This window comes from Scomber scombrus, chromosome 4 (assembly GCF_963691925.1).
Source record: "Scomber scombrus chromosome 4, fScoSco1.1, whole genome shotgun sequence".
Lineage (NCBI taxonomy): Eukaryota > Metazoa > Chordata > Actinopteri > Scombriformes > Scombridae > Scomber > Scomber scombrus.
In genome coordinates, this window is record NC_084973.1 from 26,711,339 (window position 1) to 26,738,448 (window position 27,110).

The window sequence follows — 27,110 nt, forward strand, 5'->3', positions numbered from 1 at the left end:
ATGTTGCCCCGATAGAGGCGAGGAGAATGGGGAGAAAAGAGTCAGTTTGTCCAGTTATCTATGTGTGGGTGAGGAGAGGTATTAACATCTTTTATGCATGATTATTGGAAAGAGCTCCTGACAAGAGACCACGTAAAGATCTCCAGCTCATAACAAACAAACAAACACATCAGCGCTAATGTTGACCCAGCACACACACAGGCACACTCACACCTGAGGCTTGCAGATGAAGGGCACTTGTATGCCAGAGCTGTGACTGGGTTAACGATGTGGGCCGATGACTTTTACAGGAGTTACATGTGAAGTGCTACTGTTTTTATAGGCTATTAACCCACAGCAGACCTGCTAAAACACCTTCTCTGGACTGCAGAGGGAAACACAGTGTCCTTACCTTGATGATCATTCAATATAATGTACATTAAAGGCTCTTTACTTGTTACATAACTTATTTTGTTTATGAAAGTCCCCCTGTGCTAACTAAGTGCTAATTGCTATCTGATCCCTCAGTGAAACAGTGTGGCTAATAGTGTGACTAAAGCTACAACTAGCAATTGTTATTGATTAATAACCAAGTTTGTAAAATGCCAAAAAATGACTGAATAACTTAAATAATAATAACACATTTTCTGTAGACTGGCTAATTAGCAAATGCTTTCAGTGTAAAGTGCGTTGGCCTTTTGCTCGGGCTTTCTGTTGATGAAGTGTTTTCATGTTTCTGAAGGTGGTGCTTTCATTTTAATCATTTCGTTAGAACAAACTACTGTTGCTGCAGATGGAAATACATAATGCACCACCTCCTGTGCACCAGAGATAATGTGTGGGAGGTAGACCAACCTCATGTCAACAAATCCAGAGATTTACATATGCTCACAGCTTAACTGCCATGCTCAGGAACAATTCAACATGCAGTGGATGAATAAACTGGCAAACTGTTGCTGGCATCTCCTGTGAACCCACTGCCACTTAGCTCTCTAAATGTGCTTCTTATTAGCTTAAGTGGCAATAAATGAAAATATCTGTGTAACCAGTGATGACAGACAAAAACATAATCAAGCATCGTAAACGAGCCTACACATGTCATTAATTTCAAAAGAATCCAAGTTTTACAATCTACATAAATCAGTTCTGCTTTCTACATGCATCAACCAATTGCTTGAGTTTCCTTAGACTCCTTATTTTATGTCATAGCACTGTCAACAGTTTTAGCAATCATGCAAATGTTTGCCAGGAACACAGTGTCACATACTGACTCTGCACACTGGCAGGTTTTCCTGCACAAAGCCCTCTTTGAGCTTCCTTTGATCTCAAGCCTCCCCTGCAGGGTCGGGTGAACTTCAGCGCTCTGCCGGGCTTATGGCTGGATCGAGGAACGTGGATCCTCTCACGTGTAAGAGATGCTGCTGGGTGTTACCAGCGGTGAGACTGTCTGCTCAGTCAGACATGACACCTTACTGTCAGAGTTTAAAGCCCTAATGGTGCCATGTCATTCAAGCCTTTGTGATGAGTAAGAACACTTAAACTTGCTCCAGACGTGCCGCACTGTTCCTGTAACCTTCTCCATATCTGACTTGAAATGAGAAAGATAATGTTGAGGACAATAGATTTATCACATGCCCTCAATTTCTGGAGGAAATGTATAACAGAGGATATCTGATCTTGTTGTTCTGTACTTAGCCTTGCTGAGCCTGGACAGCAATAATTGAATTTGGTACATTTAAGTGTGCATACTGTCAACAGCAGTACCCAGAATCCTCAGTTTTTACATTTAGTGGTCTTTCCAGTAAATGTCTTTTAAAGTAAGATTTCATTTAACTAAAAAGTTAAAAATTTCCAAGAAAAATGGACACACAATGCAGCAAAATGGTTCCATAATGTTAAAAATATGACATTTTGTTTCAGGGACATGTGCGTGAAAACATGTCAAGAAAATTAATGATTGAGAAAACAAAGAGTGACTCTGCCTTAGGCAGTTTAAATAGTGGACTTACTGTTCATCAACTTTTACGTAATCAAAGAATGTGTAAAAAATAAAATCTCAGTCAATGTCACTTTTATTCAAAATGTTTGTACAGGCTTTGCGAGGACCAGAGTCCACTTGAGAGATTTCTGTTGGTCATGTGTGTAGCTGTGAGGTATTACTTTCTAATCACGTGAACTATCCAGGAGAATTCTGGTGGTTCAGGAAAACAATCAGTAAAAACCTGAGTCTGCGTGGCCTGCAGTTGGGTCTCAAGAGCTTGATGATGAATGAACTCTATAGAGGTTGGTGTGCTACTGGATAGAGCTGCTGAGCTCCAGACAGGGTCTTAAATGCCTTTAATAAGATGGGGACAAAGCCCTCTTTCTTCCTTGTTTAAAGAGATTGGGTTCCCACAGCCCACCCCTCTGAGGCCCGACCGCAGGGCACAGTCCCACAGGCTGCGGCAGGTAGTTCATACACACTCCTCAACAGCAGGAGTACTGCAAAACACATGGGTGTCCACATGGGTATCCCAGTTTTGTCAGTGCCTTAAGTTCACCCTCTGCCCTAGCATATTGATTTTAGCTTGAGACTCACTTTAATGCCAAGTTCAACTTCTTCTTCATTCATTTTAATATAAAAGCAGTTTGAGAGGCTGTTTAAAGGGCAGCAATGCTTACACAACCATCAGTATTAAGTCAAAGAATCAAAACAACAAACCATCCCTTGAGACAAATCATCTGCCAGTGTTTTCTCTCCTCTTATATTTCCTCTGAAAACATGAGCTTAAAATAACATCTGCTCTCGATCTATTTGGTTCCATCAGGAGTTCTCAGTTGCAGGATGACATCGAGCCCCAAAATGAAAGACATGACACTGGAGGGTTCAGTCTAGAAGACTAATACACTAGTAGCATTCACTGATGTTAACATAGGACCTATGCCTAATTTAAGTTCTGGTACTGTTTAAGAATGGGAAAGAAAACACTTATTCTGGAAAAATACTTACAATACTTACAAGTTCTGTCTTTTATACTCTGACAAGTAACCTTTTTTTTCCCATGTCTATTTAATACCTACCTTATGTGTTCAATTAATTTTACATTGGTAACCCACAGATTCGTAGCTTATGGTTGTTTGCTCTCCAGCTTTACAAATGAACCCTGGATGCAGAGAAGTGCAACTTGATCAAATCCAGAGCCAAAGCAAACTGAAGCCTGGCTGAAAGATGCTCCATAATCCAGAGATGTCATTGAGTGCTTTATCATTACGTTCAAAGGTCTGCCATCTTCACAAGTAGCATTCACTGATGTTATCATAGTACATATGCCTAACTTTAGTACTAGTACTGTTTATGAATGGAATAGAAATTACTTATTCTGGAAAAATACATTTACAAATGTTGTCTTTTATAGTCTAACAAGTAATCTTCTTTTTTCCATGTCTATTTAATACCTACCTCATGTATTCAATTATTTTTACATTGGTAACCCACAGATTTGTAGCTTATAGTTGTTTGCTCTCCAGCTTTACAAATAGACCTTGGCCGCAGAAAAGCACAGCTTGATCAAATCCAGAGCCAAAGCAAAGCCTGGCTGAATAATGCTCAATAATCCAAAGATGTCATTGAGTGCTTTATCATTATGCTCAAAGGTCTGCCATATCAGTGCACCGCTAATGGTACTATCTCTCTATAATGCAAAACAGGCATAGTTATGGCATCATACAGATTACAGTGTATTGCATGTGGATGATTTTGGACAGAAGTGAAAAACAATAAAAAAAGAAGAACTGTGAGAAAGTAAATAGGAAACTTTTCATTGGTTGGAGTTGAGTGTGACACACTCACCCGCGGGCCCCTCTTCCCTGGCTTTCCTGGCAACCCTGGAAGTCCTTGAAGGCCCTAAAAGGAGAAGATAAAAGATGTCAGGGATAGAGTGAAGAAAGTCTATAAATACAAAGGAAGACAAAAGAAGCTGCTGAACAGTCTTGAATACTAAAGGAGAGCAGGTTTCAAGTGTAAACTCTCAAGTCAAGATATTGTAACAGCAAATCCCATTCTGGAGCTTTTTTTTTTTACTGTCTTTACATAAAGTGAAGTTAGTGACATGCTGGCAGGCATGAATGTCTTGTTAGAGGCTAGAACAGCCCTGAGTCTCTGCAGCCAATATTATTTCAGCCCAAATCACTACGGTGCCCGGGCTGCTAGTCTGACTCATTGTACTGGCAGGGAGGTCATTGCTGGTTCCAGCCACAGCCAATCACATTAATTATGGGCATCAGCTAGCTTTAAAACAATTTCATACATGGATTAGCAAAGCTCTGAAAGGTCAAATTTAATGAGGGGTCAATCTGAGGAACCTGAGTTTGCTTGAGATGTTAGGATTGTTACTTATTTTCCCATGACTCCAAAATTTCAAAGAAAGAGGAAAGGGGAAAATAGGCCTAAAAACAACCCAAGGCAAATCCAGCTGAAGTTGGGCTATTGTAATAAAGTCAGATGTATAGAGCACTTTTGTGTCTGAGTTGGACTGGACCAATCGCTATAATCATAATCTTTCAGCTGGCATGCACTCTGAAAAGCCAAAAGGATTTCAGCAACCTTTAGATTCATAAGATTTGGAACCATCAGGCTGTCCACACTTGATAAGCAGTCTGAGCTGCAATCACCTGCTGTGTTGGGCGCCAGCTAAGCAGTGCAAGAGCTCAGTTCAACACAGGTACATCTTTACAGAATTTAGACGATTTATAAATCATAATTACTCTAAGTTGAACTCATGAATAGTTAAGAGTACTTTTTCAGCAGGCAGCAAATGCAGACTGTTGATCAGCAACATACAAGATAAAAATAATTTGAACAATGAATGCAGCGAAATGAATGAAATGATTTGTACACAATATTGAGGTAGCACTGTGAGGTTCACAACACCGTTATCACTGAAGGAAAAGAAATGCATAAAAAGGATGCATCAAATTGTTTGTTCCCAATACCCATATTGATACCTTGATATCTCTAGCTATACTGAGTTCCACTCTTCTACCAAACCTGTGTACCTCACTGTATTTAAATAAAGTAACATGAGGCCTACGACTGCTGAGGCACTAAAACCTGAGTCAGCAGCAGTCTGTCATGACTGAATGAATGTAACTGAAACACTGAATTTTATAACAACATTGACACAGATATCGTGTATCGGTCACATCTGGCTGATACCTCATCCACACAGGTCAGTATTGGAGCCGATACTGATCCAGCATGTTTGGTGCATCCCTACACAAAACAATTTACCCCAAAATGTTTTTTTACTGTATTTAAGACAGTCACTGGAAACATGAGGAGAGAGGTATGATCATGGACAGTTATGTGGTAGACCTTAAGCATTAAGCTACGGGGGCGCTCCACAGTCATTTTCTTGAAGAACCTCTAATAAAGACAGCCACAAACTATAGGATGCACTTTTAACAACTTTTGGGCTCATCAAGAAATCCATCAGTATTGTTTTTGTAATGAGGACAACACAATGTTTATTAGATACCTCTGGATCACTAATGAGCATCATTACATACCCAAAGCTTGGTCTTCAGTGCTCAATTAAAGATGTTTACTTGACTGATCTAGTCATCAATTTTGATCCTCCCTCTCTCAGAGTTTACATTTGTGGAATAAGTCAGCTCTTATGTAACTACAGCTGGAACACTGTATTTAAAAAAGTAGCAGCAGGCTGTCATATTTACTTTCAAAGACATCCCTCATCTTGTGAGCAGCTGACATTTATAACTTGTAAAATGGACTATGGCCAACCAATGTCAACCCTAATCCCATGGGGAATGCTAAATGGATGAAGTATTCAACAATGCCTCAAAAGACAATATTAATTTGATTTTAGATTTTATACCTGACTCAGCAATCTCCTTTAGTTCAGAATAAAACATAAGCAAGCAATACGGCAGCGCAAATCCTCAGGAAGGTAACCTTTACCACAGAAAAGGGATTGATCAGTATCAGTTGCTGCTCTCTCATAAAAATGGTCTGAGTGGCTTCAAGGGCCCGCAGAGCTGTGGTTTCTCTCACTGCCAAAGCAGGAAAGCTTTACTTAAAACATTCTTTTTGGTCAGGCATGACCGAATACTGAGAGGTCCTCTTAACAGTGGAAAATCTGGGTAACCATTTTGTGTTCAACAGAGGAACAGCGGCTTACATGATCACATGGTCAATATGAATGTATACAGTCCACAATCAACACTGGCTGATAATTGTCGAAATGAAATACTTCAGCTGTGGTTATCCCTGGAGCTTCAATGCTTTGAACTAAGAAAGGTCAGTAATAAAAACAGAACAACTACATTTCTCTCCACTACAGTTGCTTTTATATTCCAGCTTTTTGACATTGAAGCTGCTTGAGGTAAGCAACAGTCTAGTGAGGTCTCATGTTTAATGCCAAACAAGCAAAACCTCAGACCTGCTATCGGAACATTTTACTGTAATTATATCCAAATATTTCAACAAATCATAGATTCTAATTTAATGTTTCCTTCATGAATCTGTCTGAAAGTATCTGAAAGAAAATAAATCCTACAAGTTAGCATGCTAACATTTGCTAATTAGGACTAATCACAAAGCAGATGAAGCTGAATGGCATTAGCTTTGGCTGTTTAAAAAAATATATATATATATATAAAAGTAACAGTAAAAGTCTGTACCAAATTTCCGACCAATTCATCCAATATTTGTCAAGATATTTCATTATAAAATAAATGGTGATGGTAGAGGAAAGTCAGTAGAATACATTGTCTGAGAACCATGAATATCTGTTGTTTGTCCTAATAAATCACATATATCTTAACATACTTTGACCTGCTTGTGGCACTAAAAGTCAGAGGATCACTGAAGTCATTAGAATGAATATCTGTAGTACATTTTATGCCAATCTTTCAAATGGTATACAGCATCACTCTAAAACATGAAAGTCAACCTCATGGGGATGCTGGAGGGAAAGTTGGGACATCACCAATGTCAATGGATCGATCCTCTGTAGCTATACCATGAATGTCTGTACAAAATTTCATGGCAATCCATCCAATAGATATTACAGTCTGCACCAAAATGGTGGAATGACAGACAGACAAACACTGACATCCAGAAACACTACAGATCTTAATTATGGGACACTGCACTGCATTTATATCATATTGTGTATTTTTTAGTCTAAATCGTTAATTGTACACAAGTGCTTTATCCTTTTTTACCTTTAACCCTACTTTAAAAGTATCCATTCTCTGTGCAGTTTCACTCCCTCTCAGAGGAATCTAACACCTCACTGACAACTCATTCACTCAGACAAACACCAACTGGCAAAAGCCAGCTATGAACCTGGCTATTTCTACCACTGCTGCTAAAAAGGAAATCACACATTATTCAGCACCAATTTGACAGGCTTAGAAAACCTTTAACGCCACGTGCAAGTACTTTAAGCTTCTTTTTTTTTAAACTGAAGACAGTGAATGGCGCAATTCAAAATTTTAATCATTAACAAAAGCAACACTAACATTGCCAAAGAAGCAAACATTTCATAGACACAATGCTTGGTTGCTTCCAGATCTTTTTTTTTAAAAACCACATGACTGCAAGACACAGCAGCAACTAGTATATAGTATATATATATATATATATATATATATATATATATATATATATATATATATATATATATATATATATATATATATATATATATATATATATATATATATATATATATACTATATGTATATTGCTATAGCACTTGATGAACTTATTGTGGCTCATGGTTATGAAAATCATGCATGTACACAGCTTCAGGTGAGGCGGTTTGATGAGTTTGTTTAGAGTTCAGACACTCACCGGCGGTCCTGGTTGTCCCTTTAGTCCAGGTGGTCCAGCCAGCAGTGAAAACTGGGTTGGTTCCAGGTCAAATGTTTGGAAGCCATCTGTCGCAGCTGGAGTGACTGGAATAAACGAGGTGGGTTTAACATCCTGCATGCTGGTAAATTTTGGCTCAGGTTTCTTTGGAGCTACTGTGGTCAACTGCTTCTTATGGAGACGGTAGGCTTTTGAAGGAGACCCCTGTGTGGAAGCAGCTGTGGTCCGGAGGTTTGGCTTCATCTCTGATGGTCTAGTGGAAGCAGGTAAATCCATACTTTTCCCAGAAGGTTTCCGGGGGTCATCATCTCCTAGGTTTGCATCCTTACCAGCACTGCCATTTAAAGTTGGTTTCTGGGTTGGTCGTGTCACACTGATCCTAAGAGACGTAGTGACAGTCTGAGTCGGAAACTTTACCGGACTTTCCAACCCTGGATAGACTGGTGGAGAAACAGACACAGCACCGGGTTTTGGTGTGCTCACAGTCTGATACAAAAACATTTTGTTCAGCATTGAGCGATCAAGAATCTTAGTCCTGGTGTTTTCCTCAATCACGGCCAAAGAGGGTCTCTGAGCCTTTTTGGATAGTTCCGTCAATGACAGTGGAGTTATATGAGTGACAGTAATATTTGGATCTGTGGAAAATAGAGGTAGCAGGGGTGCAAACAGGGGCCGATATGTGTCGGCTTCTCTGCAATGTTTCTTAATGTAATCACAATAATTATGAGCTGCCTCTGCAGAGGGATAAAAGTCAAACTGACAGATGGCGCCTTCAAATGGCACCGAGTTGTGGTTCATTTTACCCAGCAGGAAAGAGCCCTCTGGATCCAGAGCCTCCACTTTTTTTGAATGCAAATCTGCATGAACACTTTTCTTTCCACAAGACGTATGTAAAAACACCTGATGGCCTCGGATATCCAAGGCCAAACTATGCCACTGGCCATCATGGACATCATAGTCAAAACTAACAGAGCTCCTCTGCCCCACGTGTACCAGTATCTTCCCCGGTGTAAACTGCACTCCAAGCTGCAATTTCCTTTTCTTAGACAGAACTGAGAAAAGAAAAGCGCTGTTGATACGATGAACAGATAGGCTAAGAATCAGGGAGAGATTGGCAGAGTTGTAAGTAGCAGGGATAACAGTGTGCACAGGCACCTGTACACGTGCCCTCGGAGTGAGAATAACTCCAGACTTGAAGGGGATGATGCCATTAGGGGTGGATCGAGCACCTGAAGACGACAACCCGCCTGCCCTCCGCCCAGAAAGCCCGAGCTGCTGCAGAACGTCCACATCTTCAGAGAAACAGAAGAGAGAAGTCAGCAAGTATCAGCTTTGTAGACTTAGAGCATCTATAAATTATACACCATAACAGAACATGCACTTTTGGATAATGATAATTTGTTTTTTTAAGTTTTTTTTGAAAATCCAGAGAAAACAGGACTTTAATCAATTACTTTTGTAAAGGGACAGAGTACAAAGAGCTTTACATAAGAACGTAAAATGAAAACTAGTACAATATCTGAAACTCCAAATTAAATATGAAACAGAGGAATCTACAATAATCACGTCACTTTGTACGTTCACTTAATAAGCTATCAAAAAGAGGATACTGCATTAATTTGTATAGCAATGACAGTCCACTGAAGTGCACTGATCAAAACATATACTGAGAAAAAGAGAAGTGCAGTGATATAATATTTTCCTATTTTTGATCTATGCTGCAAGTTCACAAGTTTAAAGTTATATTAATAGAAATCCTGTGGCAAAAGTAGTTTAAAAAGGGTTGCGTAAGATTTCCGATAGAGCCACACATCAACATCCAGTTTTGGGAATTGCTGCAAATGATGTAATTGTTACATCAGTCTTAATTAGAACAATCTCAGGAAATGGAAACTGAATAGGTCCCGGGAGAAGACAGTGGTGGTGGTTTAAGAGATGTATTAGTGAAGAAACAGAAAAGGCCATTTCACTTTATCTGGTAATGCCTGCTGATTAAAGATGACAGCTTTAACATGGGCCCAAAATCATGACAACTTACAAAAGAATGTTTTCTGTGGGTTTTAATTGCTACTTGAATTTCATTGGAGGAAAATACGGGTAACTTTCACACATGAACTGTATATTGTTCCTAATTGGATGCACAACTTTGCATAAGAGTTTAATTTAAAGGTGCAGTGTGTAGATCTAGTGGCATTTAGCAGAACAAACTTGGCAAAAATATAATCAATATAATATTTAAGAGCGTTTATGTTTTATTTAGTGTAAAATCACCTGAAAATAAGAATCATTGTATTGTCACCTTAGACTGAGCCCTTAGTATCTACTTTGGGAGCAGGTCCTATTCCATGGGGCCCGTCATGTTTTTAAAGTAGCCCAGAATGGACAAACCAAACACTGGGTCCTTTTGCAGCCACTGTAGGTTCTACTACATGCTTGGAAGGGACTCTTACATCATTAGAGTAGTTTTCTGCCTTCTGCCTCACCATAAAACATCTCAATATCTACAGGTAGCTATCCATTACAATATAAAAAAAGTTAGGATGACTCTCCAGATTGTGTCAGTGGAGAAAATGTCAGAGGAACTTGAAGCCTGTTGAGTATTTCAGAAAAATGTAATCTTAAAATAGGAAAAAGGCCAGTTTTCGAACCCAAACAATGATTTACTTTGCAACCTCCAAATTAGACTCGCAGGTCTGCACCCTTTGCCTAAAGAGACTGAAGACAATCTCCTGGCTTGTTAAAACTTTAAAAAACCCTACAGAATCAATCCAAAGCTTTCTGGGTGGCCCTTCATATTGGGGTAGTGACATGCAGTTCACTATGGAGGAGAATGGATAAATTAAGCAACTGTATTCCGAAATCCCCAGACTTCATTAGGTCTAGATCTCCTATTGTCTGGTATTGAGAGACTACCTCCTAATGAGGTGATCCCAGCCCCCAGACTGAGCAAAACTGCAACTTACCGCACCAAGGCTATATTCAAATCTAAGATATATCTTTCAAAGGCATTACATTCAGTATACTCTTAGAAAGTCAGATCTGCTTTTGATTCAAATACCAAAACATCCTGGAAATATTCCCATTATCATACGATTGTCTATTGTTAGGCACTGGTGCAAGTCATCAGTACTGTCAAACAAAAGCTTTTTTGTTTAGTTTAGTGAGGTTGGCAAATAAGAGGAATTGGTCATCTCAGGCCAATCAGCATATCCTGAACACTGTATGTTAATCCTCTTATTCGTGCAATGTTGCAACCAAATGCTTACATATAGATCTCAAATATCTGTGCTTTTCCATACTAATGCAAAACAAATGTAGGAATTAAAACTGCTAAATGATGAATTACAGTTGTGCAGAGGAGAAACAAGTATAGACACAAGCTTAGTTAGGAACAGGGAAACCCTGCCAATGTGTGCAGGCAGTGGGAGGTCAGCTCAACTAAAAAAAACACACATGGAAAAGAAACATCAAACAGAAACTGAAAGATGAACAAAGACTGTCTTCAGCTGAATTTCCCATACACAACACTGATTTGAATTGTTAATATGGTATGAGGAAAGCAAAATTGTTCTTTCATTTTGTGATTTGCGATCTACTTTCAGAGCTTTCCCTGCATATCTAAATCGAAGCGGCACGCTGCCTTGGGCTTTTCGTGACCTCCTGATGAGCTAGGAAAAAAACTGAGAACTGAATATAACAAATCCTGGAGACAAAGTGCATCTTAAGAACAAGTGCAGCAGACAACACAACTTTTCTCAGAAAGCTGGAACGTGCACACACCAGTGTATAAAAAATATTAGAATATATCCTCTGAATGTAAACACTTCCTGCAGCTGCTTCACACTGAAAGTCTTCAGTGATTACGAGATGAAACAGAAACAGAAAAACCTCAACTCTTAGGTTTTTTTATGATTTAAGAAAAGAGCTGGCTCTTAATGTTTACAACAACTAAATAAATCACACTACCTGCCTTCAGAGAAGGGTGAAAGAGAATTCCAAATACTTTTTTTGGTTTTACTATGTTTCTCAAAAACAGGGTGTGAGTTGTTGGCCTTTTACTTGGCACATTGATGCATCTACTGGCCAGTGGATATTACCGAACCTCTGAAACTCAGTCAAAAGTTGCCTCAGTTAAACCTCTCCCATGCCAGCTTTAAATGGATGAAATATTCTCTTAAAAAGGTCTGACAGAGCGATGGAACATCCTCATTCCATCGATTGGTGTTTTCCTATGATGTATGTCCTTATATTTTCATACATGAATTATTTAATATCATCTTTATTACATGAACTGCTAGATTTCTGTCTACAGGATGGTGAAAGAGAGAGGAGGGGGGGGGGGGGGGGGGGGGGCACCAGTAACACAAGAGTTAGATTTCTGCCACTGACATATGAGCCACCATCTGGATGGAGGCTGGTATTACATCTGCAGTGCCACACTGAGCCCCCAAATCTGCTCCAAGGATGTGACAGTGTGGCTGACCCTGCACTGTGACCCCTCTGAGGAATGTAGGGCAACTATTCAAATATAATAATTTCAACTGTCTGCACATGGACAATTACATTTTCCTCTAGTGTTTGAGGTCAAAACGTAGCAGAAGCAGCCCATGTGGTAGAACTCAGCAGAGTGTAGAGTGCAGTACAACAGTCGTGGATTAAGCCTTTAATATACTGGTGCACAGCCAGCGCTATGTCACTTTCCATATGCAATATTTCCACTAAAAATCATCTTATGAGAGTAGACAGCATACATTATTTATTACTCACAAACGATGCGAGCACAGTCTGCTGGTTTATACCAGCAGTGCTGTTTTTCCGGTTCAGCTTGCCTTAATAAGGCCCAAATTTATAGTGTCATTAGGAGCTGAGATTCTGCAAATTAACACACCCCATATAAGAATCTGGGTCTCTAGACACTCACTAAATATTAGCTAATGAAGGCAGAGGTGCACAGAAATAGCTAGAAACACTTGTCACAGAGCACAGTGCTTATATTTTCAAAAGACAACAAGAGCTCAGATTGAAAAAGACTGCGCAGATTTTGATTGACAGAAAAATCTGATGACATGTTCATTAGCGTCTGTTGTATAACAGAAGGCTGACGGCACCAGACATCAAGACACAGCTGAATGAGTGAGAAAGTGCACACTTCAGTAGAGCAGAAAAGACATTGGGAATCGGTACTGACAGGTTGTGTAATACCTTGGAAACCTCTATTAAGACAGACCGGGGTATGAGGCTCGCTTAGGATAAGAGATGCATGAAACTGAACTGCGGCAGAATAGTTTAAAAGTTTGTTGAACATTTCAAGTTGGATTAAGATGATTTTCAGCTAAATAAAAGTCAAAACAGAATTTACAGATTATTAAAATAAACATCAATATTTGTTCATGTTTTGGTTCATGTGCAATGAATGCCCTACTTATAAAGATACTGGGTTTTAAGATGTTTCTCCTGAGAGTAGGAGGTGTAAAGAGAGCAGAGTGTGATGTTCTCAGTAGTAGAAGATATGAGCCCCAACTCTGTTTAGAAAACAATGTCATGAACCAGAGGCCATAATCTGAGGGGCGTCTACTTTTTCCAACTAATCCAGTTTAAGTGTTCAGTACACAACTCTCAACACAAGGAAAAAGGGGGGGAAAGAGCAGCCCATTACTCAAGTGAATAGTAAACATATTGAATCGGTTTTTGTCCTTGATAGAACAAACAGCAGTGCTGACAGATGTGCAAATGACCAAACTCAGTGAAATGTAGATGCTGATCACCTCAGTCAAAGATAATCCCGGGATAACTTGGTCTAGCATGTGTAGCCCACAACAAGGGGCCCGTGTTAGGGTTACATAGGTTGACCTTCTACCCTTATTCTGGATTTTACTGCACATAAATACGATTTTGTCTAGTTAAGGATCTGCATTAGAGACATCATTTTAATTCCTTGTAAATACATTTTAAGTTCCTTGTTCCCACACTTGTGCAGCGGTTCAACAATGTGTCTGCACTAATACTTTCTCATTTGCTCCTCCTTGTTCTAAAGTTACTCACCTTGTGCTTGTGCCAGTCTAAGAGAGCAGGTGCAGCAGAGTATAGTCCAAAGAATCAGAACTTTCCTACAGGCAAAGAGAAACGTTTTAATATGAAGACCCAAGGAAAAAAGGCAGACAGTCAAGACACAGTTACTCTAGGAGATTGTTTTTTGTTGTTTATTATCTATCAAGTGTGTTTAGTCTTTAAAATGTCACAAGCAATGACACATGCTCTTAAACAACATAGTATTTTTAAATGTCTTGTCTAGTCTAATCAGCAGCTGTAATCATTCATTCATTCAAATCCTCATAAGGAATGAAACAGAAAAAGCAAGATAATGTCATCATTTTAAAGGTGTAACCAGCAAATGGTTCTCATTATTTGACTGATTAGTATTAACATTAAAATTGCATCTTCTGAAAAGATGATCAGACGTTGTTCTGAACATTGTGTACTTCCACCTACCGCGGTGATCAGAGCTGCTGCAGATCAGAGCATCAGCTGCAGCTCTGCATTGTTAAGAAGTCTAATATCTGTTTCAAGACTACAAGCATCATCTTATCTTGGGGCCTGATGGGATAAACTACTGCTCAGCTGGGCTAGGTGACTGCCCCAATGGGTCACTGACGACCCCACAAAAAACTGCATCACCTTAAAACCTATAGTTTCAAGTAGATAGATACAGATGAATGTGACAGGCTTCGTACATCAACACAGTATTTTATCTCCAATATCTGAACTTTTCAGTGACTGAGACAAACTGCCTTGATCATAGGTTGTGCTTTTCATTTTTTGACACCAGGTTCTGAAAAGGTTTTGGGGATATGAAAAAAAGGGTGCACAATTTTCTCAACCCAGAAATCCATGCAATCCTTCAACTGAAATTAGATCAACTCCGTTTTCACTTGATAAGAGTGACATTTATTGTCCCTCATCAGTGTGCGCGTGGCAAATTTTTCACTATTGACTTTTTGGTGACATTTATTTCTCAGGCTTGGTGATAACAGCTGTGTTGATTGCTCACACAGAGAGCTGATAAAGCTCTGAAGGTGTTAAATTCTCTTTCTCTTAGATGGGCGTAACCACAGTATTGTTGGTTTTAACACTCTTGGAGCTGATGATGTGGTTGTATACAGTGGCTGAAACTGGACGCCTGCTGAGCGAATGATTTTGAAGTGGCGCAGGCTCGGTGACAAGAACCATAATACAGGAAATCTTGTACATTTGTGGTTTTTTCCAGAGAGCAGCTGAAAAACCACTGGTCAACCGCTGGCACACTGAAGCTCTTAAAGTTTTCTTCCACTCTCTTTATGTCCCATTCATTCACAGCTCTCACACTACACTAACATTAGCAGAAACAAAAAAGGGGCTTGTGTGACCAACTCTCATACAGCAGTGGTATATGATGCAACAGTTTTTACTTTTATTTCCCCTCCCATTGGAAGGACTGGCCAACCAGCTGAGTGAGATGCACTGCTGGGAGGAGAGAAAAGGGGGAGGACTGTCTCCTCCTCTCATACATCCCTCTCAAATCAGTCCCAGATCGTTTGGCACTTGGCAGCTCATTTTGATACAAGCTGCAAAGACACAACTTGAAGAGCAGTATACAGCAGACTACATTGGCTTCCCCTCAACTGTGTGAAGAGCATAGAAAATTGTTTCCATGAGCTATAGGCCTATCTGCAACTTATTAAAGTATGCCACCTGTTCACAATTGTAGTTGCCCCATTTTTCGAAATTTAAACTTTAAATGTAGGTGTCATTTCTCAGGATAGCTTTCCACAAATGCTGCTGCACGTTTTTCTAACAAAATATTACAACTTACTCCCATGCTAAAGTTAAACTGGAAACTAAACATCACTGTCAAATGGACATGACACTAATTTATTAACCGCAGGTGATGTTCATGAGCACACTATTGACTCCCTTTTCAGCCCGGTGAGAAATAACCACATAAAGAAAATGCATTTCATTTTGAAAAATAAAGACTGGTGACTCACCCCCCGACTCCAGTGGTTTTGAGTTTGGAGTACGGGGCATTGTCCGGCTCCATAGCGGTTACTTCATTCTTTCTTGGGAGTTTTTACTACAGTCCAGACGAGGCAGATAAAGTTTTTCCATTCCAGGTGTTCCTTGAGGGTCGTACCAGAAAACCAAAACAACAAATCAAACACTGTAAGATAAACCGGTGAAAAGACTGTTTTCTGTCATTGTCTTCTGTCTTCTTATTCCTGTAGTCTCTTTCCAGAGGATTTTTTTTAAAAAGACGCTCCGGAGAGCTCCACCTGTGCGCTTCCTATGTGTTTTTTCCGTCTTCCTTAATGCGCGTTTAGAAAAGTACAATAAACGTCAAGTCAAGTCTAGTCCAGCTTTCCCGGGGAACCGTTGCAGGACAAGATGACGACCGCCGTAGAGTGTGTATGTGTATGTGTGTGTCGACTTTCCAAAATGAAAGTTTATTGTAGACTGAGGGAAATCTTGAGAACCGGGAATGGGGAACACCTCCCTCTGTCGCCCTCAGCTGACATCGAGGGAAACAAATTTGGAGCTTGGAGGGCGCAGCGCTCCTTCAGCTGAGGCTTTTTAAGAAAGCAGGCATCTCTCATATTGCATGTATGACATGTATGTCCTGTCCTGCTGCTCAATAAATAGCAGAAATGCCGTAGTTATACACGGCTGAGCACATCTGCCAGCAGCTGGCTGTTGCATTTTAGAGTCTCTCCAGGGCCTCAACAAGGATTTTAGAAATACTGGCGATGAGTCCAAAGCCCCCTCAGCCCCCCTACAGAAAGCCATGTGGAAAACATCTGACATTTTGATCATTTTATCAATTAAAGAAGCAGTGTATAAAGATGACAGCTTTGACAGGGGGACCAAAATCCTGAAAACACACTGCAGAATGTTTTCTGTCGGTTTTAATCACCACTTACAGCTCATTGGAGGAAAATATGAGTAATTTCCCACATTGGAGTATTGTATGTACTGTACATTGATCCTAATTGGATCTACAACTTTGCATTAGAGTAATTTAAGGGTGTAGCGTGTATAATTTAGTGGCATCTAGCAGAAAATAAATGGAATATAATATTCATAAGTATATTTTAATTAAAAATGTTGCAAACGGACCAGTGTGTAGGACTTAGTGGCATCTAGCGGTGAGGTGGTAGATTGCAGCCATCTGCCAGAGCCAGTGTTTGGTTTGTCCTTTCTGGGCTACTCTAGCAACATGCCAGCGCAAAATGCTGGGCTCTGTGGAATAGGACCTGCTCCCTAAGTAGATATAAAGGTCTCATTCTAAGGTAACAAAAACACGATTGTTAGTTTCAGGTGATTATATATTGTTAAAATGTACTTATGAATATTATATTCCATTTCTATCAAGTCTGTTCCACTAGATGCTAATAAATTCTACACACTGCACCTTCAACAAGGGCGTTTTATGTACATTTCCATTTCTATGTTTATATTCTAGGGCTTTACAACCTTCCTGGTGAACACAGTCTGTTCTGATTGGCCTGCAAAAGGCTTGATATGTCCCCTTTAATTTTATTATTCAGCATCCACTTAAAAAAATAAAAAGGATTTCAAATCCAATTCCCAACTTTGTAACTATGGTCATTTCCAGGAGGCCTGTGGGCGGCCATTTTTTTTATTTGGATACAGACACATAAGTTGGGAAATGGGCAAAAAGAACCACAAACATTATTCAGAGGACTTAATATTGTACACCCAGATGAATAGAAGAGTCTGTGGGGATTTTGGAAATGCTTTCACAACAATGTGTTTTTGAATAACTGTGACTTGAATGTATGCTTGTACAGGAGAAACACAAACTGTGGAGACACTAACTATTGTTCATTGTTTCAGAGCCTTACTCCCACTGCCAGGAGGAAAAACCTGATTAGGCCTGTTTCATGGAAGATATATTGACATGCCACTGTACAAAAAGCACAGGTGTAAATAATAAAATTAATAATGGCTGAATTCTACTTAGTTGCTTCAGTTTCGGGGTTGATGTATTGCACATGCTGACTAAAGTCGCATTATCGTGGCTTACTGAACCATCATTAATGTTGTTAGGAAAACCTGCGCTTTTCCAACTATGACAAGACAAAAAGTCTGCTGTGAGGAAGGACTTTGTTTATTTTTCTTGTAAATTAAAACAGGTCACACAGTTCTTCTCTGGTAGACAATGATTTATTCACCAAGTTTTGGCTGAAGCCAGAGGAGATGTGTTAATTTTCATAGACTTGTAGCTCATATTGCACCTCGCTGTGCGTGCATTCTCATTGTTAGAAATAATATCTGGCCTAAAAAATAATCAAATTCAAACATTCTGAGAGTTAAAATTATTGGTTACCAGTCAAAACGCTCCTTATGTTACATTTTAGTATAGAATAAAAATTTTAGTCTATCCAATACTGAGTTCTTAATCCAATATCAACATCTGAGAGTTGAAAAATCTGATAGTGGCTAGTGGTTTTTTTTTAAACAAAAGCATAATATATATTGCAGCATTATATTTAAAAAAGGGATCTGTGGTGGACACACTAAAAAACAGCTAATGTATCTACTGTATCAGTTACATTTCTGTACAGGTTTTCATTAATCATTGGCAGACACGTGAAAATACTGGTATGTCTGTAATAACCTAATATCAGGCAGTCGATTTATTGGCCAGGTTGTAATAAAACTGCATTTCAGGTCACAAAAGAACACAAATTCTCAGACTAAAACAACAAAGAACATGGCCTCAGTCTCCTCTCTATGGACTTGAGCATCTTTATCTTTTAAAATCAGTATATTTGAAGCTCAGTTACAGTAATGAACAGTTATGGTATCCCCTTTAAATTGTTTCTGAAAGATATTTCAGTTCTCATGAGAAGTGGTCTGACTTTTGAAGAATAATCTGTTTTGACAGATGAAAATTGGCAGTGTAAACACTCCTACTGTTTATTTCACAACTGCTCTGTCTGCGTTCATTTTCACTAAACTACAGTATCATATGAACGACATTTTACTGTGAGACACACCGGTTAACAAGTCCACTTTATCCAGTGAAATTTAAACCATTAGACCAGCTTTCTCGTGGCAGCTATCCTTCACCTCCTCCTCCACCAACATCCACGTCTGTTCTCACCAGAGTAGCAGGGATCTGGGTTGCAGGGCTGCACTGGTTCCAGTGTGTGTGTGTGTGTGTGTGTGTGTGTGTGTGTGTGTGTGTGTGTGTGTGTGTGTGTGTGTGTGTGTGTGTGTGTGTGTGTGTGTGTTTGTGTGTGTGCTGTCGTGTGCTGTGAAATTCCTCTGCCAAAGAAAGTCCTCATTGACCCGCCTTCAGCAAACACGCTATGACAGTGTCCAGGGGAGACCCAACAGAGCACCAATTCAGCTGCCTGCAACTGGATCCCTCCTCCTCACACAGAGCCCCCTCACAGTTCGTCCTCTCAGGGCCAGGAAGGAAGAGAGCTCACCACCTTGAAAGAGCACTTCCCATGTACCTGTCTGAGCTACGTCGGATGTGAGCTTTTGTTACCACAAGTTTTAGTCCACAGACAAGAAGGGCAATGTCCTCGTGGCCTGTGGAGGAGCACAGAGCTGGATCTCTTTTCTGGAGTGTAAAGTTTCATGGGTTTTTTAATGATTATTGCAGCAACCTGTGGAAGCACTTTAAAGGAAAAGTTTGACATTTTGGGAGATAAGTTTATTCACTTTCTTGCCAAGAGTTAGATGAAGTTACAGCCAGAAGCTGGTTAGCTTAGCTTAGCATAAAGTCTGGAAACAGAGGGAAATGACTAGCGTGGCTTTGTCCAAAAGCAACAAATCTGCCCACCATCACCCCTAAAGCTCACTAATTAAAATGTTACATCTTGTTTGTTTAATTCATACACAAACCACAGTGTTAAAATTACACGTTTTGGTTTCATGGGGAGTTAGGAAGTCACTGCACCCACCCAAGAAATATTCAGGCACATAACCTCTGGTAAAACAACTTGTCAATTTTTACAAGTCATTGGATATTCTTTTATTTAATTAGCTGTATTTGAGCCAAGCTAAGCTAACTTACAGCTGGTTGTAGCTTCAAATTTATTGTACAGATATGAGAGTGGTATTGACCTTCTGTTTGAACTCTGAATCACTGTAAAGCAAATAAATCTATATTACAAAATGAACTTTTTCTAAATTTTGCTTAAACTATGTTTTGATTTTACAAAATTACATTATACCTTTAAAGCAAGATTGTTTGTGGCAGGTTGCCTCCAGTCTTTGGTATCTAACTGTTACATAAAGCTAGAAGTTAGAAGGAGGAAGCTTACAAAAACGTACATCAGACATCACTACTGATCTCATTTAGTGAGGAGCATGTACTGAAGCCATTTGTATCTAGGTAATGCAATCATGATTTAATTTCTAGACATAGAAGTACCAAAATGAACAGCCCAAGCTAGTTCAAGTTTATTATACCTTGGCACATTTTCAATCTGTTGTCAGATTTGTCATCACCATGTCATGCCATCAGTGCTTTCACTTAATATTATGTTTTTTCTTTTCCTTTGTCAATTCTTCTTTTGAGCAAAGCAGGGCAGGTGGTGAGGGAGGAGCAGAAGCAGCTTGGAGAGGAGCAGAGGAGCTTGGGGAGCAGAGAGGAGCAGAGGAGCTTGGACAGATATCAGTCAGATTTTGTAGTCTATGTGCACATACGTGGACCCGTGCCAACCCTGAAACCACAGAGGCCCCCCACATATCAAATCTAAATTTAACCCCTGATGATGTCAGTGTATGTGAGATAGACTAAAAAAAACTGCAGTTCAAATGTTCATGGTAATTAAGACACATGCTTACTGATGTGGTTTTATTTCTATTTGGACATCAGATCTACAGCACAGATGAATAAGTTATATCAGGCATTACTTCTTAATACTTCTTAGCAGAATTAGTTTATTGTTGGTTTTGGTAATCTCATGAAATTTGCCAACAGTAGAACATCACTAGACTTTAATGCAGAACATTAAAAGAAAGCAGTAAAGCTGTCAGAGTCCTTCCTTACCCATTTAACATGTGCTGTAGAAAGTAAATTTTTGTAGAGTCTTTCCAGATATGGTTCCTTGGGACACATGGGGGTTTGTGGTCTGATATACTGTACAGTTTATCGCCATGGTGGTCCTTGACTTCAAAAAGTTTGAGAACTCTTTTCATGTTTGCCTATGGGACAACTACGCCTGGAGGAAAGAACAGCAAGCGCAATTTTATCACCGATTTCCTACCTGACAGCAGTTCAACAAGAGCGTCCTTCCAATCCAAGCAAAGGCCTTCCATCCTATATTGAGGCCAAAAGCCTGTTTCATGGAAACCACGAATGAACACTGGTGGAAAGAGAAATAATACAGACTACCTTTTTTTTTCTTTCTTTCTTTCTTTCTTTTTTTTTAAAGAGATCCGGAGGCAAGTTTTTCTATTAGTGTTTTATGAGTTGATTTTCTTCCACTCATCACATGTGACTGCCATCTTGGACCCCGTCAGTAACCATAGACAGGTGTGGATAGACGCTGTGACTGTTTTTACTCCAGACCAGTGGTGGGTAATAGAAGTCAGCTGGCCTGTATACCCCGACATTACGATGGATATTAGAAGTTCAGCGTCTGCAGGAAATTAGAGGATTTTCCTGTAGACAGGCAGTGTCAATTTAACTAGCGTCCCTATACCATATCCATATGAATCCTCTTCATTTAATACAGCAGTGACATTATTTATGAGCAGCATTTGGTTATGCAGAGTCCAAGGGTTGTGGCGATAAATTCTAATGGATTTGGATGTAATTTCTGAGATTAATACAAACAAAGAATCTCAAGGGATTGTGATAATTTTAGGTTATTCCTCTTCTATTTTTACATGATGCCTTGAAATATGAACTTAAAAAATAGCACAAGTATCCTTCTGTGATGGAAACTCTTGTCTGATAAACACAGAGTCTTTTGTTTTACTCCCATGTCTCGGGGAATTGGGGCCAGCTGAATGCAGCAACCTCTGTCCAGGCACAGCTGGATTTAATAAAAGCATGCCCTGGTGCTCTGTTTACCCATTCCATACATTACAACAGGAAATTTAGAAGAACGTCCTATTCATTCATGTTAAGTAAGTCCAAATTTAGAGTGATATAATAAAATCTCTATCTGTTATTGATATGTTCCTGGCTCAAAATGGAAATGTAAAGCTCCTAATTAAAGGAGTATTCTGACTTTAATGGTTACATAACAGTTACTAACATCAACTGATAAACCATTAGCTCAAATGAATAAATAAATACATGATTGGATAAATATGCGTAGGTGAATGGGTGAATATAGACACAGAGTCTTTAATGTTTTTCATTGGGGTATGGAACGATTTAATGCCTGATAACCCAAACCATGAGGAGGTATTTAAATGTACTTCATGCCACATTTTGCTAAGAATAAATCTATTAACAAAATACTGAAAATTTATGAATTATGTGTGAACAAAAAACAGTGCAAAGAAAGAAAAGATCAGATAAGACTGACCAGCCTTAATAGCCTAATGGATACAGGAAATTTGCAACACATTTCCTCCTTAAAGCTGCTTTATATTTGAATATCAAAAATTGATCAGATTACTAAATATAGTATGAAATTTGTGGCATGAGGTCTTTTTTTTTTCTTTTTTACTGCCACAACATTAGTTTTTTTTGCTCACTCCTTCCCACTGTTCCCAGCCACAGAAGGCAGCTTTGATAAACCAACTGTGTGCCACCTGTTCAGCATCAAACAACAGCTAGCTAGTTAACATAGTGGAGCATTTAGAAGCTGTGTATCCAGATATTGTCCTGGTGATAGAAACAAAACAGACCTAAAAGGAGAGAGTGTATCTGTTGGATGTCTAAATTAGTTCAGCATCAACTTTAAAAGAAGATAATTATTCAACGATGTATCCACAGCTTCTTCCACTGCCCTTATTGAATACTTGAGGAGGAATTCCACTGATGTTGTGCAATCATTTTCGAAATTATAAAAAAAAAGTATGTATTTCAAGTGTTGGCAAGTAAGTATTGGAAATGTAGTTTGTAGTCCAAAGCAGATCTTTAATACAGGGAAGGCCTGTTTAATGTCATTCACATACAGTATAGGCACTTCCCGCATTACAGTCCTACTAATCAACTTGAAAATATGTTAAGCCTACCATTTTTAAAGAAAAAAATGACATTATATCCCACCGGGTCTGATCTGCCTTTATAGCACAAAAATTGCTTTTCGGCAAAAAACAAGAGAAGGGTTCTGCTTCTCCAATACAAATTAGTATATTTTGATAATCTTTTTAGTTTTACAGCACAAGTTAAAGTTTCATAACAGCCTGCTCCAAGCAAATAATGACTAATGAAGCATTTCATCCCTGACATGTTTTGGGGTCAAGCTGCATGTTAAGTAAATTCATTGGATATTTACTTTGTGGCTTCAAGTCTGTTAGATCCATCAGTCATTTGAGACCTCATGTTATGCCACAGCAGTTCACATATTTCCTGCTTTAGGCCTCTTTACAACTTATTTAGAGGACATCACAAGTCACAGCATGCAGCTAGAGCACAGCATTGCAGTGATGTGGTAAGCCAAGATTATAATTTCTTCCTCTACCAATATAAAATGGTAAAAATAATATTGTGAAAAGCGAAAGCGCTTGAGCACAAAGTCTGAATCTTTCTGACGGCCACATTAGATGTGGTAATTATTGCCAATTCCTTACCCCGTGGAGCTGCAGAAAGACAGACGCTGCTGCCAAATCAGAGGCATTGTTGTGGTGACATTTGAGTGGAGGATCAAACCGCTGATGAATAATCCATATTGAAAAGCTGCTCTTTCTGCCAAATGTCAAACAGCAGCAGGAGCCATTGTTCAAGGAATGGACTCAAAAACTTTTCATTCACCATCATCACAATGCTGTGTCACATATGGGGGGTGAATGTGGCAATGTAGACTGCAATGAACATGAAGTTATTTATAATCTGGAGAGTTTAAGGACAGTTGGGTTAAAGTGATGAAACAGCTACGGCTGAGTAGGCCCTTTATTATACAATATTTCACAGACGGTTAGACACATAATCCATTACCCTTCTAATAGACATTGTTCAGTGACCATGCCTTTTATTGTTATTGCCTTTATTGTTTTTGTCAAGACAAACTTGCAACACTGAAATGCATCCTATAAAATCAGATGAACATATGGAGATTTTTTAACAAAGTCAAGTAAAAACAGTAGCCACATGTTTGTGAGTTTACTTTAAGAGTGCTTGCTAAATAACCAGCTAATGTTGAACTACCAGGTAAGCTAGCCAGCACACGAATACCCATGCCTTTAACGAATCTAATTATTTCACTTTTATTCAGAACTTCATTGTCGCTATCCTGAATTTGAGGGTTGTGTTTTGCTCATTTTTTGCATCCTTTAATAGTCAAAATGCTGTTAACTTTCACTGTTTAAAGTACTTAAGAGGAAACACTTTTTAAACATTTTTGGAATTATTGTGTTGAAATTTGAAGGCATCAATCCAAAAATATTGCAGTTAGTACACAACTCAGCTTATTTAAGTCTTCTTAGTATCATCATAACTACAACATTTTATACACCCATCCTGAGAAGAGGCTTCTAACTGCAATGAATCTTGCCTGGTTAAATAAAGAAAATAAAGAAAATGCATCTTAATCCACAGCAAATAGATTCTCAGCAGATAGATTTGCTTTGTCCACAAGGTCCAATGAAATTCATGGCTCAGTGTGGAGCACTGAACCATTGATAACAGAAAAAATAAATTTTATGGAATTGTAAAAACGACATTACACATAAATGTCAAGTCTGTTTATATGTGCTCTGTCGCTAACAACAATAACAACAATTTTCTGTAACCGTTACTTTGTCATCATCACAGCAGTAACCAGTAGATAAATTGTTCTCTGATAAAAAGGGCTCTGTTATGAGGAGGCCCCACAAAGAGATCTCACAGCAGCGCTACATCTCACAGATCTAGAAACCCTCGCTCTCATCCTTAGCCAGGCCTTTCGACTTCCATCCTCTGCTGTGCTTTGTGTGGAAAGTATGAGCAAACATGAACTTCCTGCTCCCATCTCACTGTTTACTGCAACAGTTGAGGAGATGAAGACAAAGATCTTGATGTTGCAGTTAATCATGGTCTTCCTGTGAGTGCTGTAACTTATCTGATAAGGTTTTTATTGTCATAAAGTAATCCTCAATTGCTCCAATTGGCAAACAGAGCAATTTTAATTCTCTACAAACTACAAAGCCAAGTAATATTTCAGAGCTTGCAGCATGTCCAAACATGAAAAAATAGATTTGAATTAGTAACACACAGCCTCCATTGGTCATGCTGCAGATCGGATTTGGACAGACTAGACAAAACAAATTAGCATGTGCTTACGGTCAGCACAGAGCACACCTAACAGAGGGTTTACTGTTTTCCATCAGAGGTCCACCGCCCCTGGCTTTCCGTAAACACAAACACACCACCTTGGTTTCTAAAAGTGGGCTGAAAACAAGCTCACTGTACACAAACATACACTGACGCAGACTGTGTTCATGGCACAAGTCCTCAAAGTGAACACAGTCTCTCCCAGCACACTTTGTTGTTAATGTGAGGTGTTGATGGAAATGACGCAGTAAGGTAACCTTGGTGACTCTATTTGGGAATGTAATATAAAAACATATTTTTTCTGAATGTCTATATAAAGGCTGTTTTGTCCCAGTTACAATTATACGTTTTTTACTACACATGTTTGCACATACACAGATTTAGCTTGGTGGAATGTAACTAAGTACATTTGCTCAAGTACATAGGTACTATATTGAAGCAGATGTACTTTAGTATTTCCATTTAACATTATTGTATACTTCTATTACACAACATTTCAGAGAAAAATGTTGTACCTTATACTCCACTACATTTATCTGAAAGGTTTAGTTACTAGTCACTAGACCCAACTGGTCGAGGCAGATGGCCACCCACCTAGAGCCCGGTTCTGCTCAAGGTTTCTTCTCATTAAAGGGAGTTTATTCCTTCCCGCTGTCGCCAAGTGCTAGGGTCTCTATAAATAAAAGAGTACAGTGTAGACCTGCTCTATATAAAAAAGGTGCCCTGAGATAAATCTGCTATGATTTGGCGCTATATAAATAAAATTGACTTTGACTTTGTAGGTCTGACATTCAAAACATTACCCGTGTATAAGACATGACTCATTTTTATAGGTTAAACAACCCAACAGTCTATAAAGTAGTCCATATTAGCTTTACCTTGACCAGCTACAACATTAAACTGCTTCTTACACATTTATGCATCAGTCGGGGATTGTGATATGGATCCCATCTTGTTTCACTCTAATTTATATCCTGATATTGATATATACTGTACCATGATGAGTCAAGTGGGTTAAACTGAGAGACTGTATATGCAGCATATGAAATAACCAGATCAGTGCCTGTTTCAATGGCTCATCCAGTGAATCAAATACATGAATGATCAAGATACTCGATCACATCCAAAAATAAAACAAAACAAAAAAAGCAGTCTTCATGAATGCATTGCAATATTGCTTGCAATGGCGTTTGACTTAATATCTATCATTTATGGTTTATATCTATATGACACAGTAATATAATATACTGTATGTGCATGTAAGACTGACAGGGACCATTCTGCTGAAGAGTAAATATTTTACTTGTTTCTACTTATACATACATTTTCATGTTAATACTTTATGCTACACTTTTACTTGTAAGTATTTTATATTGTTGTAATGACACTTTTACTCAAGCAGGATGGAAATAATTCTACCACCTCTGCAGATTTAACAAGACTAAGAGTCTACAAGCCACGCTAGCAGCTCTGTGAAGCTATATTTAGGCACAAACACAACAACACCACATCTTACAGCTGTGGACAATGAGAATGTAAGTAGTTCAACTTTGACCAATTGGTGGCGTTGGATGAAACTTCAAAGTACAAAGTATCACCAAGCCTAAAAGACCTAAAAGACTTTGAATATCCGCACCACATGTGAGTGCAAATTCTTCTCGTAGTTGTTGAGACATGTCACTAAAATTAAAAAAATGCCAACCTAATGTTGAAGCTGGAGGAAAAGTTAGTGGATCATGGACAGATTGATATATGTATGAAATACCATGGCAATCTAACCCATAGTTACTGAGATATTTG

The 27,110-nt window shown here is 38.9% G+C and overlaps 1 protein-coding gene across 1 annotated transcript in view; it reads right to left on the minus strand.

Annotated features, from left to right (window-relative positions):
* col27a1b (collagen, type XXVII, alpha 1b) overlaps positions 1-15,935 on the minus strand; it is a 64,178-nt gene extending 48,243 nt beyond the window's left edge. The window contains exons 1-4 of the mRNA XM_062417915.1: positions 15,883-15,935; positions 13,901-13,965; positions 7,841-9,150; positions 3,809-3,862 (exon numbers count right to left, since the gene is read on the minus strand). Coding sequence (XP_062273899.1) covers positions 3,809-3,862; positions 7,841-9,150; positions 13,901-13,965; positions 15,883-15,935 — 1,482 coding nt within the window. The remainder of the gene's footprint in view (positions 1-3,808; positions 3,863-7,840; positions 9,151-13,900; positions 13,966-15,882) is intronic.
* Positions 15,936-27,110: the final 11,175 nt, after the last annotated feature.